Below are 18,511 nucleotides of genomic sequence, written 5' to 3'. Positions count from 1 at the left end.
ATTTTCCTAGCACCATTTATTGAAGAGACTGCTTTGACTCCATTGTATGTTCATGCCTCGTTTGTCAAATATTAATTGAGCATATTGGTTCGGGTCGATTTCTGGGCTCTCTATTGTATTCCATTGATCTATATGTCTGTTGTTGTGCCAGTACCAGGCAGTTTTGAGAACAGTGGCTTTGTAATACAGCTTGATATCTGGTATTGAGATCCCACCTACTTTGTACTTCTTTCTCAGGATTGCTGCAACTATTCGGGGTCTTTTTTTATTCCAGGTGAAGTTTTGGAGAGTTCGTCCTAGGTCTGTGAAATATGCCGTTGGTATTTTAATGGGAAGTACGTTGAATTTATAGATTGCTTTGGGTAGTATGGACATTTTAATATGTTGATTATACCAATCCAAGAACATGGTATGTTCTTCCATCTGTTTATGTCTTCCTCTATCTCTTTTTTCAACATCCTGTAGTTTTCTGAGTAGAGGTCTTTTACCTCTTTACTTAAGTTTATTCCTAGGTAGCTTAATTTTTTTGGTGCGATGGTAAATGGGATTGATTTTTTAGTCTCTCTTTCTGTAAGTTCACTATTGGTGTATAGAAATGCCGTACATTTCTTGGCATTAATTTTGTATCCTGCTACATTGCCAAATTCATTTATTAAGTCTAATAGTTTATTGATGGAGTGTTTAGGGTTTTTTATGTAAAATATCATGTCATCTGCAAATAAGGACAGTTTTACTTCTTCTGTTCCAATTTGGATGCCTTTTATTTTTTCTTCTTATCTAATTGCAATGGCTAATACTTCCAGTACTATGTCGAACAGGAGTGGTGAGAGTGGGCATCCCTGTCTTGTTCCTGTTCTTAGGGGAAATGGTGTTAGTTTTTGTCCATTAAGTATGATGTTGGCTGTGGGCCTGTCGTATATGGCTTTTATTATGTTGAGGTATGAACCTTCTACTCTCGCCTTACTGAGAGTTTTTATCAAATATGGGTGTTGAATTTTGTCAAACGCTTTTTCTGCATCAATTGATATAACTATGTGGTTTTTTTCTTTCAATTTGTTTATGTGATGTATCATGTTTATTGTTTTGCGGATATTGTACCATCCTTGCATCCCTGGAATAAATCCTACTTGGTCATGGTGTACGATCTTTCTGATGTACTGCTGGATCTTATTTGCTAAGATTTTGTTGAGGATTTTGGCATCTATGTTCATGATGGATATTGGCCTGTAATTTTCTTTCATTGTGTTGTCTTTACCTGGTTTTGGTATTAGGGTGATGCTGGCTTGATAGAGTGAACTAGGAAGTGTTCCTTCCTTTTGAATTTTTTGTAGTAGTCTGAGGAGGATAGGTTTTAATTCTTCCTTGAATGTTTGGTAAAACTCCCCTGTGAAGCCGTCTGGTCCTGGGCTTTTGTTTGCTGCAAGCTTTTTGATGACTGCTTCAATTTCTTCCATAGTTATTGGCCTGTTCAGATTTTTAGGTTCTTCCTGGTTGAGTTTTGGAATGTTGTATTTTTCTAGAAATTTGTCCATTTCCTCCAGGTTGTCTAGTTTGTTGGAGTACAGTTGTCCATAGTATTTTTTAACAATCATTTGTATTTCTGTGGGGTCTGTTGTTATTTCACCTCTATCATTTCTGATTTTGTTGATTTGGGTCCTCTCTCTTTGCTTCTTGGTGAGCCTGGCTAGAGATTCATCAATCTTGTTTATCCTTTCAAAGAACCAGCTCTTGGTTTCATTGATTTTATGTATTGTGGTTTTTTTTTGGTCTCTATGTCATTTATTTCTGCTCTAATCTTTATTATCTCCTTCCTTCTGCTCACTCTGGGCTTTTCTTGTTGCTCTCTTTCTAATTCTTTGAGATGTAGAGTTAGATGATTTACTACCATTTTTTCTTGTTTTTTTGAGATAGCCCTGTAGAGCTATAAACTTCCCTCTCAGGACTGCTTTCATTGTGTCCCAAACGTTTTGGATTGTTGAGTTTTCATTGTCATTAGTTTCCAGGATGTTTTTAATTTCTTCTTTGATCTTATTGGTAACCCAATCAATATTTAATAACATGCTATTCAGCTTCCAAGTGTTTGAGTATTTTGAGTTGTTTTTATTGTAGTTTATTTCTAATGTTATGCCATTGTGGTCTGAGAAGATGCGGTATGATTTCAATCTTCTTGAATTTGGGGAGACTTTGTTTGTGACCCAATATGTGGTCTGTTTTTGAAAGTGTCCCATGAGCACTTGAGAACAACATATATTCCGTGGCTTTGGGCTGAAATTATCTGAAGATGTCAATTAAGTCCATCTGATCTAGTGAGTCATTTAAGATTGCTGTTTTTTGCTGAGTTTTTGTCTAGTGGATTTATCCAGTGATGTCAGTGGTGTATTAAAGTCCCCTACTATGATTGTATTGTTGTCGATCTCTCCCTTGATATCTTCCAGGAGTTTTTTTTATGTATTTGCGTGCTCCTGCATTGGGTGGATATATGTTTATCAGGGTTATGTCCTCTTGTTGTATTGATCCCTTTAGTATTATGAAGTGGTCTTCCTTATCTCTTGTTATGGCCTTCACTTTGAGGTCTATTTTGTCCGATATAAAGTATTGGACCCAACTTTTTTTTTTTTCATTTTCATTTGCCTGAACGATATTTTTCCATCCCTTCACTTTCAGTCTGTGTGAGTCCCTTATTCTGAAGTGGGTCTCTTGTAGACAGCAAATATATGGGTCATGTTTTTTATCCAGTCAGCCACTTGATGTCTTTTGATTGGAGCATTTAGTCCATTTACATTCAAAGTTATTATTGAAAGGTACTTGTTTATTGCCATTTCTTTTTGTGTGTGGCTGTTTTCTTTCTGAGCTTTTTATTTCTTCTTTTTACACCAGACCCTTTAGCATTTCTTGCATTGCTGGATTGGTGGTGATAAACTCCCTTAGCCTTTTTTTGTCTGTGAAGCTTCTTATTTCCCCTTCAATTTTGAATGAGCCTTTCTGGATAGAGTATTCTTGGATTCAGTCCTTTGCTTTGCATCACTTTGTAAATTTCCATTCATTCTTCCCTGGCCTGATGTGTTTCTGTTGAGAAATCATTTGATAATCTAATGGGAGATCCCTTGTATGTAACTTCCATCTATCTCTTACAGCCTTTAAGATTCTCTCTTTGTCCTGAACATTTGCCATGGTATTTATGATGTGTCTTGGTGTGGGTCTTTTCAGGTTCACCTTGTTTGGGACTCTCTGTGCTTGTGTGACTTTCTTCTTCCCCACCTCATGGAAGTTTTCTGATATTTTTTTCAAATAGGTTTTCCAACCCTTGTTCCTCTTTCTGTTGTTCTGGCACTCCTATTATTTGTATGTTGTTTTGTTTCATGTTGTCCCATAGCTCCCTTAAACTCTCCTCCTGTCTTTTAAATTTTTTCTCCAATTTCAGTTCAGTTTGGGTGTGTTTTTCTTCCCTGTCTTCTAATTCGCTAATTTGGTCCTCCGCTTCTCCTAGTCTACTGTTGAAACTTTCAGTGGTGTTTTTTATTGCAGCTATATCACTCTTCATTTCTTCTTGGTTCTTACATAAGTTATTGATTTTTTCATCCATTTCTTTTTGATTCTTACATAAGTTGTTGATTTTTTCATCCGTTTCTCCTTGATTCTTGCATAAGTTGTTGATTTTTTTCCTCCATCCAGTTTATGCACTCTAAGACCCTTAATCTGAATTCATTTTCTGTCATGTTGCTTGCCTCTGTTTCACTTAGCTGCTTTTCTGGTGAGTTCTCCTTTTCTTTCCTTTGGGGGTTTCTTTGTCTACCCATGTTTGATCTCAACGACATATCTAGATGTTGAGTCGTTCAGGGGCTGCTCCTTGGGTGGCAGTGCTTCCTCAGGCTGTGGTTGCTCCTTGGGCGGCTGTGGTAGCAGCTGCTCCTCAGTTGGCAGCAGCTCCTCTGGTGGGTGCTGTTCACAGCTGTGGTGGCTCCTCTGGTTGGTGGGGGGAGGCTTCACACACAGCTGCTGTTCCTCAGACAGAGGGTGTGCTGATCACAAGGCTGCTGTTTCTTGGATGGGGGCGGGCTACACACACAGCTGCTACTCCTTGATCTGGGGTAGACTGCTCATGTGGCTGCTGGATAGGGGCTGGCTGCACACTGCTGTTGTTCCTCTGATGTGGTGGGCTGCTTGTGGGGATACTGCTCCTTGGACTTGGACAGGTTGATTGCAAGTCTGCTGCTCCTCAGACTGGGGTGGGCTGCTTGCACGGCTGCTGCTCTTTGGATGGGAGTGAGCTGCAGGCATGGCTGCCCCTCCTCAGACGGGGACGGGCCACTCACCCGGATGCTGCTCGTTGGACAAGTGCAGGCTGTGTGTGGCTCTGCTCCTCGGACTGGTGTGTGCTGTGCAGGGCTGTCGCTCCTCGGATGTGGGCGGTCTGCTCATGTTGCTGCTGCTCCTCAGACCGGGGTGGGCTGCTCCTGTGATGTATTCTATTTAAAAATCCATTTGTGGAACATCAGAGGAAGGTTTATGAGGGGATTGTCATAATTGAGTTGGCAGTTTCTTGATTATTTTGTTGGGAAGGACAGCACAATTATCCCAAGGTCAGAGGGCTCCAGTTAACGTGTCCCTGTTGACTCAGTGTTCCGGAGACTCAAAAAACAAAACAAACCTCCATTGTTTACTATTCATTATTTCATTTATCTCTGCTCTAATCTCTATTATTTGTTTCCTTCTGCTAACTTTGAGTTTAGTTCAGTGATGGCGAACTTTTTGAGCTCGGTGTGTCAGCATTTTGAAAAACCCTAACTTAACTCTGGTGCCGTCTCACAATAGAAATTTTTTGATATTTGCAACCATAGTAAAACAAAAACTTATATTTTTGATATTTATTTTATATATTTAAATGCCATTTAACAAAGAAAAATAAACCAAAAACATGAGTTTGCGTGTGATAGGTTTGCCATCACTGGTTTAGTTTCTTCTTTTTCTATCTTCTTAAGTTGTAAAGTTAGGTTACTGATTTGAGTTATTTCTTACTTTTTAATGTAAAAATTTATAGTTATAAATTTCCTTTTTAGCACCACTTTTACTGTGTCCTATAAATTATGGCATTATTTTCATTGTTATTTACCTCTAAGTATCTTTCAATTTCCCTTGTGATATTTTTCGTTGATACATTGATTGTTTAAAAGTGTGTTGGTTAGTTTGTCCAGCGTGGCTCAGTGGTTGAGCGTCAACCTATGAATCAGGAAGTAATGGTTCAATTCCCAGTTGGGGCACATGCCAGGGTTGTGGGCTTGATCCCCAATATGGGGCATGCAGGAAGCAGCCTATCAATGATTCCCTCTCATCATTGATGTTTCCATCTCTCTCTCCTTTTAAATATATTTTTATTGATTTCAGAGAGGAAGGGAGAAATAGAAACATCAATCCCTATTGGGGATTGAGCCTGCAACATGGGTATGTGCCCTTTACTGGAATCGAACCCAGGATCCTTCAGTCCACAGGCCAATGCTCTATCCACTGAGCCAAACCAGCTAGGGAAAAATATATACTTTTAAAAGCTTGAAAAAAAAAAAAAAGAAGGAACGTTTTAGAAGGAGAAACCAAGATGGCGGCATAGGTTAATGCCGGAGATTGCTGCCTCGAACAACCACTTCAAAAAACAACTAAAGATGGAACGGACATCATCCAGAACCACAGGAAGGCTGGCTGAGTGGAAATTCTACAACTAGGAGGAAAGAGAATATCATACCCAGACTCAGAGGAGGCGCAGTGCTGAAGTGAAATACTCAGGTTCGGAGTGCGCGCGGAGCGAGCTGGCGGCGGAAGGCGCGGTTGTTGTTTTCAACCGGGAGGGAGTTTCAGACTCTGAGCTCCAGATCCGGGCGAGTCTCTAGGGACCCAGACTCAAACGGGAGAAGCGGGACTGTCTGGCTTCAGTCGGAACTCGAAGGCAGCTTTCTCTCCGAGGTTTGCAGCAGTTGCTGGGACTCTGTGAGGCAGAGCCCCTAGGGACAGAACTGAGAGCAGCCATAACTGCTCGCTCCAGCCCACCCTGTAGATCCCCGGGGACCCGCCCCGCCCAAGCCCTGCGCAGAGCCATTTGCCGGATAGCCTCAGGCAAACGCTAGATTAGCACCGCCCTAGAGATCCAGCACAGAAGCTCTCCCACTGCAGACACAGCTGACTCTCATAGCCAATTAGCCTGGAGGTCAAATCACCCCCGGTATTGCCAAAAGACAACAATCAAGGCTTAACTACAACAAGACTACGCACAAAGACCACTAGGGGGTGTACCAAGAAAAGATAAAAAAATGCGGAGACAAAGAAACAGGACACAAATGTCAGAAATAGAAGATATAGAGCTCAAAACCACACTTTTAAGGTCTCTCAAGAACTGTCTAGAAGCTGCCGATAAACTTAGTAAGGCCCTCGAAAAGACTGGTGAGACCGCCGGTAAATGTAGTGAGATCCTCAAGAAATCTAATGAGACCCTCGATATTGTGATAAAGAACCAACTAGAAATTAAGCATACACTGACTGAAATAAAGAATATTGTACAGACACCCAACAGCAGACCAGAGGAGCGCAAGAATCAAGTCAAAGATTCGAAATGCGAAGAAGCAAAAAACACCCAACTGGAAAAGCAAAATGAAAAAAGAATCCGAAAATACGAAGATAGTGTAAGGAGCCTCTGGAACAGCTTCAAGCGTACCAACATCAGAATTATAGGGGTGCCAGAAGATGAGAGAGAGCAAGATATTGAAAACCTATTTGAAGAAATAATGACAGAAAACTTCCCCCACCTGGTGAAAGAAATAGACTTACAGGTCCAGGGAGCGCAGAGAACCCCAAACAAAAGGAATCCAAAGAGGACCACACCAAGACACATCATAATTAAAATGCCAAGAGCAAAAGACAAAGAGAAAATCCTAAAAGCAGCAAGAGAAAGAAACTTAGTTACCTACAAGGGAATACCCATACGACTGTCAGCTGATTTCTCAACAGAAACTTTGCAGGCCAGAAGGGAATGGCAAGAAATATTCAAAGTGATGAATACCAAGAACCTACAACCAAGATTACTTTATCCAGCAAAGCTATCATTTAGAACTGAAGGTCAGATAAAGAGCTTCACAGATAAGGAAAAGCTAAAGGAGTTCATCACCACCAAACCAGTATTATATGAAATGCTGAAAGGTGTCCTTTAAGAAGAGGAAGACGAAGAAAAAGGTAAAGATACAAATTATGAACAACAAACATGCATCTATCAACAAGTGAATCTAAGAATCAAGTGAACAAATAATCTGGTGATCATAATAGAATCAGGGACATAGAAAGGGAATGGACTGACTATTCTTGGGGGGGAAAGGGGTGTGGGAGATGCGGGAAGAGACTGGACAAAAATCGTGCACCTATGGATGAGGACAGTGGGTAGGGAGTGAGGGCGGAGGGTGGGGCGGGAACTGGGAGGAGGGGAGTTATGGGGGGAAAAAAGAGGAACAAATGTAATAATCTGAACAATAAAGATTTAATTTAAAAAATAAATAAATAAAATTTTGTTGTTTAGTTTTCACAATTTTGTGAAATTTTCAGTTTTATGTTATCCTATATCAGTGATGGCGAATCTATGACACACAAACTCATTTTTTTGGTTTATTTTTCTTTGTTAAATGGCATTTAAATATATAAAATAAATATCAAAAATATAAGTTTTTGTTTTACTATGGTTGCAAATATCAAAAAATTTCTATATGTGACACGGCACCAGAGTTAAGTTAGGGTTTTTCAAAATGCTAACACGCCGAGCTCAAAAGGTTTGCCATCACTGTCCTATATAATAAAAGCCTAATATGCTAAGTCTGGTCGTTCGGTTGGCCATTCAACCAGTCAAAGTGTAATATGTTAATGATATGCTAAGGCCACTCAACTGCTCACTGACATGCACTGACCACCAGGGGGCAGATGCTCCAATTGGTAGGTTAGCTTGCTGCTGGGGTCTGGCTGATCGGGACTGAGATATGCCAAACATGCCTTGAAGCCTTCCCAACCCCATTTGTGCACCGGTGGGGTCTTGGCCTGGCCCTTAGGGGATGTCAGAGAGCCACTTTTGGCCCAATCCTGCAGGCCAGACTGAGAGACCCCACTGGTGCATGAATTCATGCACTGGGCCTAGTTGATTTATAACTTCATCCCATTGTGATCAGAGAAGATACTCTCTATACCTATCTTTTTAAATATATTGAGACTTATTCTGTGACCTAACATGATCTATCCTGGATAATGCCCCATATGTGCTTGAGATAATTTGTAGGCTGTTGGTTTTGGGTGGAGTGTTCTGTATATGTGTGTTCTACTAACTGGTTTATTGTGTTGTTTAAATTCTCGCCATCCTTATTTATCTTCTGTCTTGTTGTTCAATTTATTCTTGTGAATGGGGTATTAAAGTCTTCAATTATTTTTCTAGAAAGGTCTCTCCAATTCTGTCAGTTTTTCTTTCATATATTTTGATGGTCTGCTAAAGTTTGTAATTGTCATATATTCTTTATGTAGTAAGCCCTTTATTAATATATAATGTTTTTGCCTCTTGTAATCTCTTTTTTAATTTAAAGTCTGTTTTGTCTGATATTAGTATAGCCACTCGTGCTCTCTTTTGGTTACAATTTGCATGAAATAATTTTTTCCATCCTTCTCTTTCAATGATGTTGTGTCTTTGGATCTCAATTGAGTCTCTGTAGACAGGATATAGTTGGTTCTTCCAGTCTCTGTTTTTTGACTGGGGACTTTAATCCATTTGCATTTAAAGTAATTACTGACAAAGAGGGACTTACTCCTGTCATTATGAAATTTGTTTTCTATATGCTCTAAAACTTTTTTGTTCCTCATTTCCAGCATTCTGTTTTATGTTATGTTTAGTTGATTTTTTTTTGTAGTGAAATGTTAATCTCCTTTTGTGTATATTCTACAGCTATTTTTTGTGGTAACCATGGGGATTACATTTCATTTTAATGTTAAAACATTCTAATGTTAATTTATACTTTATAGCACTTTACCTTCAATAATATATATATATATATATATATATATATATGTGTGTGTGTGTGTGTGTGTGTATATATATATATCTACCAGATTTTGAACTTTCTTAACCTCGTATAAGATATCAATCTAAAATTTCCAGACCAAACCATAAACTTAATAGTAAACCAAGCATTTCCATTAAAATAAAATAAAATAAAATAAAATAAAATAAAATAAAATAAAATAGACCTAGTATCATTTTTACTGGTTTCTAGCTGCTGCAATAAGAAAAAAATAAAAGACAAAAGATAGGAAAAGTAGGGATGAAGCAATCTTATTTGAAAAAAAATGCTTTTAAAAAAATATAGGACAAAGAACCAAGATGGCAGTGTAGGTAAACGCTAGTACTCATAGCCTCCCACAACCACATCAAAATTACAACTAAAATACAGAATGACCACCATTCAGAACCACCTGAAATCTGGCTGAATGAAAGTCTTGCAACTAGAGAAGTAAAGAAGAAAGCATGCCAAAACTGGTAGGAGGGGTGTAGGCATGGAACGGGCTGGTCCTACACCCATGTATGGCATGCTTTTAATTGGGAGGGGTATCTAGGCTCCTCCCATGAGGAGTAAGGTATTCCAGTGCCACACCAGACCACCCCTTAGCCTAGGGTTCCAGTGCTGGGAAGAGAAGCCCCTGTAACTTCAGGCTGTGAAAACCAGTGGGGATTATGGCTCAGTGATTCGGAGGCTGCTGACATCCCAAGCAGTCCTCTTAAAGGGCCAGTACATGAACTTACATGGTCCTGCTCCCTCTGAGCTCTAGCACTGGAGCAATGGCTTAGGATCTATGGATATAAAGGGAGAAATTGGATTGTCTGGCATCAGAGCAAGAACTCAGGAGCTGCATTCTTCCAGACAGAGGTGCTTTCAGGGGTGATTGTTCCTATGCTGAGACCTCCCCTGTGACAGAGCTGACGGCAGCCATATCTGAATTTCCATCGTCCTGATTCACACTGTCCACTCAGCCCTGGTTATTCCCTGAGGCCCCATACCACCCAATTTGCAGCCCCATCCAAGCTGTTTTCTGTGGCTTTTCCATTTGAATGGCCTGTCCTGGATCAGGCTTCAGGCTTTTCTAAAATTCCTCAAACAAGCTGGTGTGAGCATGCCCCATACCTATCAATAAGAGGCCCTGGGCACTTTCAAGCCCAACATAAGTAGCAGCCATATGCAGATTGCTCTGTAGCTCCTGATGGGTGGCTTCAGGTAGTGACTGACTTTGCACCTCCTGGGAGGCCTCAGAGCCAGGGCACCTGGTGGACAGATTCAGACCATACCAGATTACAACTCTTCACATCCACAAGAAACACACTCAAGAGGAAGACTCAGTGAGCACCAAAGCCCCACTGAAGCAAGTCCTGCTCCATAGGGGTGTCCCCTGTATAGGGGTGGTCCTCACAGCCAATTGGCCTGGAGTGTCAACTTCTCCCAGTGACCCAACTACAACAAGACTGTGCACACATCCCACACAGGGGTGCATCTAGAGTGCCCAGCTCAGGTTACTGAGGAGACTGAGCCACTGGGCCCTACAGGACACCTATTACACAAAGCTACTCTACCAATTCCAGGAGACACAGCAGCTCTACCTAATACATAGAAACAAACACATAGAAGCAGCCAAAATGCGAGGACAAAGAAACATGTCACAAATGAAAGAACAGAAGAAATCTCCAGAAAAAGAACTAAATGAAATGAAAGCAAGCAAACTACTAGATACAGAATTCAAAACAATGGTTATAAGGTTGCTCAAGGATCTTAATAATGAGAGCTTCAAGGAACTTAGTGAGAATTTCAAGGATCTTAGTGAGAATTTCAAGAGATGTGAAAAAGGACCGGTCATATATTAAGTATACACTAACTGAAATAAAGAATAATTTACAGGGATTCAACAATAGAATAGAGGATTTTGAAAATCAAATCGAAGATTTAAAATATGAGGAAGCAAAAAATACCCAAATCAGAAGAGCAAAAAAAAAAAAAAGAATAATAAAAAAATATGAAGATAGTGTAAGGAGCCTCTGGGACAACTTCAAGCACACCAAAATTCACATTATGGGGGTGCCAGAAGGAGAAGTGAAAGAGCAAGATATTGAAAACCTATTTGAAGAATAATGACAGTAATCTTCTCCTAACTGGTGAAAGAAATAGACTTACAAGTCTAGGAACCCAAACAAGAGGAACCCAAAGAGGCCCACACCAAGAACATCATAATTAAAATGACAAAGCTTAAGACAAAGAGAAAAATCTTAAAAGCAGCAGGAGAAAAGCAGTTAGTAAGAAGAAGAAAAAGAAGCAGCAGCAGTAAAAGAAAAAAGATTAAAAAATATGAACAATAAAAAGGCAATAAATACATATTTATCAACAATTGAATCTAAAAAAATGAACAAGGAATCTAATGAACAAAATAAACTGATGAATGAAATAGAACCGGGGTACGGAACAGACTGATGAATCTCAGAGGGAAGGGAGGGGAGAGTGATTAACCAAAGAACTTGTATGCATATATGCATTACTTATGGACACAGACAATATGGTGTGGAAGGCCTGGGCCAGGGGCAGGAACTGGGTGGATGGGACAATGAGGGGGTGGGGGGAAGGGGACATCTGTAATACTCTCAACAATATTTTTAAAAAATAAAGAACACTGAAAAATCTCAAAGGAAAAAGAATATATAGAACAGTCCAATAATCAATTGACTAGCTATTAAAAATTAGTTCTATGAGGTGGCTAGAAACAAGGTCAATGTGAAAAACTCAAAACTATGACTGATTAGCAAATGCAAATTAAAAACATCTTTTACTTAGCCATAAAAATTCTGAGTACAAACCTACAAAGAAAATACAAGGCTTTTAGGTACAAAATGAGAATAACTGGTAGGTTTTTTAAATAGGCTAAAAAGATTACTTTAAATTTACTATCTTAGGAAACTTTGCTTTGAAAATTTTGGTCTTGATAAACTAAATATTAAGTCCACACTCAAAGTAGAAGTAATTATTTCTTTGTATACAACAAAGCCAGCCAGGGATAAATCAAAACTCCACACTGACAGAGAAATAGGTTGGGATTGTAGTCCTCAGATACCTGCAACACTTTCTTTCCTTAGTGCCATAGAGCCACCATCCTTCCACAAGCTCCAAAAAAGGGACTGATGCTGCATTTTGTTCTCTTACCTGTTTGGGAGATGAGTCCCCATCCTGTAACCCAGCAGGTAAGGTTCTCAAGGTTCATGTCTGGGGTTGCAATGCAGATGGGGAGTACAGAGTCAGAAAATACAATTGGACTTTTCAGCTGCACCAGAGCGACGTCACCTCCAATAGGGTGGAACACTTCATATGTATGATGCATAATAATCTTATTCACCTCAAACCACTGGGTATGATGGCCTGCGAGCTTGAGGTCCACAAGGCCCACGTACATATCAAATGCCTCAGTGCGCCTGTCCCTGTGGGGCAGAGAACAAAGGCACAGTGGCTCAAGCACCTTGAACCTGGGGAGAGGAGTCACCATTAGCTCACCGACATAGGGAGGCCTGGGAGCATGGCAGCTTGGTATTCAGGCTCTCAGTCAAGATGTGGAAAAGTAATCCCTTGCAGGACAGTGGGGACTTGGTTGTTTGGAAGAATTACCCCCAAAGAAGTCTTGACCTGGGCCCATGGAGAATCTGGGAAACCATCAGGATCTGCTGGCCACCAACAGCCTAGGATGAGCTTGTCAGGTGTAAAGTGGCCTGTCCAGAAGTAAGTCTCTCCTCAGCTCTCACCCTGTTATGCGCCTCTTCTCCTTCCCTCCTGATATGTCCCCTCTCCTCTCAGCCTCTTAGTCTCCTCTCCTCCCATCTTATTGTGATGTATTTCCTCTCCTCCTATGACTATCTCCTCTCCTCCCATCCTATGATGTGTCTTCTCTCCTTTAATACTATGATGTGGCCCCTCCAGTCTCTCCTGTGATGTATCTCAGCTGTCCTATGGTGTGTCTCCTCTCCTCACCTCTCATCCTATGATTTGGCTCCGCACCTATCTCAAAGAACAGATGGTCCTAAGGACCCCTCAGCCCTGTGTCGGGAGAAGTTATAGAGGATGGAGCTGTGTGCTGGACCCATTCTCTCTCCAATTCCATGTAGTCCCAGCTCTACCTGTCTTGGATGGTCAGCCTCAAGGTCCCTGGACCTCCACGGGAATGGCCAGCACCACTCACTTGCTAAAGCAGTGGGCTGCTGTCAGGATCCAGTACTCATTGAGGATGGACCCACCGCAGACGTGGAAGCCCCCATAGTGCACGCTGACCTGCCACGGCCACTTCTCCTCAGGGGCGTCCACGCCCCCTACGACCTTCCCCTGCATGTGACGCTGGCCACAGGCTGAGTGGAGAGATACAGAGCGTGTGAGTAGCAGCTATGCAGGAGCAGGCCAGGCCATTAGAAAAAGGGAGGGAGGATCTGGCGGTGCACAAGAAGTGTGTGTGTTGGCGCGGGGTTGGGGGGCGGAGGGAAGGGGAGGCTGGGATAATAGGAAAGTGGAGAGAAGGATAGGAGAGAACAGGGGAGGGCGAGGAGGGAAGGTAAGGCAAGGGAAAGGGCTCTCCAACCAGGAAGGGAAGGGGAGGGAGGATGCGTCTCCAGAACCACTCCCAACCCCGCTGGGAGGGGTCCTACCCACATCCTGGTTCAAGGTGATCCCTTCGCTGTCTCGGTGCCTGTGGGGCAGAAGGAGCAGCAGCAGCAGGAGGAGGCCCGAGGCTTTGCTCGAAGCTCCAGGCCCAGCACCACGGCAGGAGGGCGGGGTGGCCATGAGGCTGAAGGCCCCGGGGGTGCGGTGGCTGGAGCCCGCTGGACTCACCATGGCTGCGGCCTCGCGATGTGTGATGGCGCTAGCGCACGCGACACTTGACAGCACCAACGCCAGCGCCTCGCGCCCGTGCTGGAACCCTAAACACGTGGTTTTGCCCCTGTGTCTCAGGCACCAGTTGGTGCTCCTCTCCACCCGCTATCTGGACACCCCTGGGGCCCTGGCGGGTCACCACTCGCTCACTTGCACGTGGAGGCAGCTCTCAGCAGCCTGCCTCCCGGGTGATAGACTCTTGGTGTCCTCACACCCAGGTCAGCTGTGGTTGGTGGTTTCCAGTGGTCTCACACCAAGGGCGGCTGTGGTCAGTGGTCTCCAGTGGTCTCACTCCGGGTCAGGTGGCTGGTTCTTGGCTGATACAATGGGGATAACTTCATACCGTGTCTCCCAACATCCAGCCAGCAAGTTCGGGTTTAGTCATAGGACGCAGTATTACGGAAAAGTGCAAGCAAAATTCCTCACCTGTTTACTAATGTGACATTGAACAAAGCAAGTTATATTACTATCAGAAGAAAGGGTGGGAAGGTACACTATGCCCCTGAAGTTGTGCTGTCCTGACAGTATGTACACAAATGAACAGCACTGCGTTCCAAGAAAACGTTATTTCCAAATACAAATTTGAATTTCATGTGAAGTTTACATCCCACAACATATTCTTTTGTTTACCCTCAAGCATAAAAAAATGTAAAAACCATTCTTAGTTCACGAGTTATATAGAAACAGGTAGTTTGCCATTCTCTAGGTGTTTCATATATATACAGGGTACCGCCACCCCACCCCCCGCAAGATGTATACACACTTTAACAGATGATTCTGTTACACTCTGAAAATAAACTGTATTTTAATAAACACTGCCTTTATAATTATTCAAAGTGTGTATCCATTTTGGGGGAGATATATATTTGTTGTAGTTTAATCCTTTATTTGGATGTGGTCCTTTCCATAAAATTATTTCCCCCGGGATTTATTTTATTTTTTAATTGAATTTATTGGGGTGATATTGGTTAATAAAATTATATAGGCTGCATTTATACAATTATACAATACATATCTGTATATTGTATTGTGTGTTTACCACCCCAAGTTGAGTCTCCTTCCGTCACTATCTCCCTTTCACCCTCTTCTACCTCCCCCCATCCCTTTCCTCCATGCATATATTTAAATAGGATTTACTTTTTTGAAAGAAGTTTTAGAATCACAGCAAAATTAATTAGAAGGTACTGAGGTCTACAATGGGGGAAGCTATGAATATGTGGTATTAGGAAATCTTTATATTTCTTGATATTAATCCCTTGTCTTTTACAGATGATCTCTGACTTATAATGGTTTGGCCTAATGATTTTTTTTACTTTACAGCCATGTCAAAGTGATACCCATACAACATTCTGTTTTTCACTTTCAGTACAGTATTCAATAAATACATGAAGTATTCAACACTTCAATATAAAATAGACTTTGTGTTTGATGATTTTGCCCAAATCTAGGCTAATGTAAATGTTGAGCATGTTTTAGTTAGGCTATTCTAAGGAATGATGTTTGGTAGGTTATGTGTATTAAATGCATTTTTATTTGTATTTTCAACTTATGATGGGTTTATTGACATGTAATCTCATTGTAAATTGAGGAACATCTGTAATATATTGCCAATAATTTCCTTTATGGTTACTTGCACTTTAATATGTTAAATATGTTTCAAGTGTGTTCATAATTGCTCAATGGAGAATTTTTATGATAGCTGCTTTAAAATCTTTGTCCAATAATTCAAACAATGTGTTAGCTTAATGTCTATTAATTGTCTTTTCTTATTGGAGTTGAGATTTCCCTGGTTCTCAATGTAACAAGTAATTTCGGACTGTATCCTGTGCATTTTGAGTATAAATTTTTAAGGCTCTGGTTCCCACTTAAGTCTAATTTAGCAGGTAGTCAACCTGACAAGTCAGAATGCATATCTGGCTCACTTTAGTGGACTGTGATTCCAATAGTAGTTGAGTTTATAAAGTCTCTGGAAAGGGATGCTGCTAAACATTCTATAAGGCACAGGACACCTTCCAAAAACAGTGAATTTCCCAGCCTTAAATGTCAGCAATGCTGAGTTGAGATATCTTGGCCCATATGCTCAACAGGGGCCACCTTACTGCTGGGAAAGGGCTTGAAAAATAGCCTCCCATCAATGAAGCCAGCTTCTTCAGTGAATTTTGGAGGACTGAGGAGTGCAGCTTCTCTCAGAGCAGGCATATGGTGAGAAGGTTTCTGTCATATTGTCCCACCCTTTCCTGGCCTTAGCTTTTCTTATGGCTGGTGTGTGTTACCGCACAAATAACCCCAAATCCACACAGGGGAAAGAAACACCCCAGGGATCTCCCCACTGGATTCTCCTTTCAGTTTTGAGATCCCTAGTTTACCTCCTTTTGTCCACCTTACAGAATCTTTTGGTAAGTGACTTGTGGTGTTGTGATTAGTGGCATAAATAAAATGGAATGTATTCATCATTTCTGTCTTAAACCTTAAAGAACTGGAAGTACTTCATAACTTTAATTTATCTTCCTTCTCCTAGCTAAGTTTGTTTCCCATAAGTTGCAGTTTTCAACTTGATTGACTTGTTGTTTATTTTTCATGTTAGAGGCCCTTCTTAGATGTCTGGTATTTCTTTGTCTTCAACTTGAAATTAAGACTGCTAGAACAAGAAGTGATTGGAAACTCTGGGCTGTTGATGTGGCTTACTTACTTTGATCTTCTCAGTGAGAGAACTGGGTGAGTCATGGGAAGCTGCAGATATCAGTATCTTTATATCATCTCTCTTGGGCTTGTTAGCTTCACAGATAATAACAAATTCTTTCTTGAATGGTGAGGATCTTATTGCAGGGTTCTGGCAGCTTAGATAGAAGGTGCCTGTGTCTAAACATTCTGCATTAAGTATGTTCATCATCTCCTAACCTTCCATTGTTGACATCCAGGACCCTAAACTGTTCCTGGGACTCCCCAATGTGGATTATCTCTTTTACTCTCTGCAGAAACCAAAACTCCAGATTTCTGCAATAGTAAGCTACATTAGTCCAGAGGTATGGAGTGGGGAGAAGGCTTAGCTATATAGTAATTGCTTTCAAATAGTCCCCCCGCCCCCTCCAATACTCCTAGGGTTAGCATTCCATCCCATAGATCTAAACATACTGCTTCTTTTTGAGAATTCTGTAATATATAGATCATGATGTTTTCAGATTTCTTTATGGCCCATCCAATTCTATTAGGTCAATTACTATTTATAGACCTGCCATTCAGCCATAAAATCTTTTCTGTTAAGGTAAAACTTACACACAATAAAATTGATCCAGTCATGCAGGTTTTGACAGCCAAGCTATAAAGGAGTTCCACTGCCCTGCCCAGTCTCCTCTGCCCCCAAATAATCAAGCCCTCCTACCTCCAGCCCCTTGAAACAATTAATGTAGTTTTCCACCCACATAGTTTTGCCTTTGTTCCAGAGTATCATATATGTAGTCTTTAGAGTCTGACCTCTTCTAGTTAGCATACTACATTTGAGATTCATCTATAGAATGGTCCGTAAAACCAACTTGGTCTGGAATTTTATTTTCTGAAGGGTTTTTAACTATGAATTCAACTTCTGTAACAATGTATAGGAGTACTCAGGTTATAGATTTCTTCTTGAGTGAGTTTTGATGCTTTGTATCTTCAAGAAAAATATCCTTTTCACTTGAATTGTTAAATTTATGGGCATAAAGTTATTAGTAAATATTCCCTCTCAATTCCTGTAATAATGACCCTCCTTCATTCCTGATATTGATAGCTTCTAACTGATTATTGTTTTATATGTGAATGCTATTGTTGGTTTGTTTTTGTATGCTACTTTACTGAATTTTCTTTCAACTTGTGATAGTTTCACATTGATTCTCTTTTTGTTATTGAGTTGTAAGATTTTTATAAATTCTTGATACGTCTCATCAGATATATGGTGTGCAAATATTTCTCACAGTAGTGTGCTGCCTTTTTACTTTCCTGAATGTGTTCTATGACACACAGAAGTTTTAATTTTAAAGAAGTCCAATTTATCTCTTTTTTTTGCCGTTTATACTTTGGAATTTATATCTAAGGAACCATTGCTTAACCTAAGATCATGAAGATTTACTCCTATGTTTTCTTCTAAGTGTTTTATCATGTTAGCACTTACATTTAGGTCCATGATTGATTTTTAGTTAAATTTTGTGTGTGAATATCTGTTTGTCCCGGCATTATTTGTTGAAAAGAGTAATCTTTTCCTATTGACTATCTTGGAACCTTTGTCAAAAAACAATTGACCATAAATGTATGGATTTATTTCTGAACACTTAGTTCTATTCTATTAATGTATGCTTCTGTCCTCATGCCAGTTCTACACTGTCTCAGTTACCATAGTTTTGTAGTAACTATGTAATCAGGAAATGTAAGTCTTCCAACTTTGTTCTTTTTCAAGATTGTTTTGACTTCTGAGTCCTTTTTCATATTACTTTTTGATCAGTTTGTTAATTTCTGGAGGAAATCCAGCTGAAATTTTGAAAAAGAGTGTAATGAATCTGTAGGTAAATTTTGAGAGTATTACCATCCATTATGGGTTG

At 40.6% G+C, this 18,511-nt stretch overlaps 1 protein-coding gene across 1 annotated transcript in view; it reads right to left on the bottom strand.

The window, feature by feature from the left end:
- The window catches only part of PRSS38 (serine protease 38), a 122,108-nt gene extending 108,204 nt beyond the window's left edge, over positions 1-13,904 (bottom strand). Inside the window, exons 1-3 of the mRNA XM_036314073.1 lie at positions 13,718-13,904; positions 13,261-13,423; positions 12,237-12,508 (exon numbers count right to left, since the gene is read on the bottom strand). Of these exons, the coding sequence (XP_036169966.1) occupies positions 12,237-12,508; positions 13,261-13,423; positions 13,718-13,904 (622 nt within the window). The remainder of the gene's footprint in view (positions 1-12,236; positions 12,509-13,260; positions 13,424-13,717) is intronic.
- Positions 13,905-18,511: the final 4,607 nt, after the last annotated feature.

Source organism: Myotis myotis, unplaced genomic scaffold (assembly GCF_014108235.1).
Source record: "Myotis myotis isolate mMyoMyo1 unplaced genomic scaffold, mMyoMyo1.p scaffold_m19_p_6, whole genome shotgun sequence".
Classification (NCBI taxonomy): domain Eukaryota; kingdom Metazoa; phylum Chordata; class Mammalia; order Chiroptera; family Vespertilionidae; genus Myotis; species Myotis myotis.
This window is presented reverse-complemented; position numbering and strand designations above follow the sequence as displayed.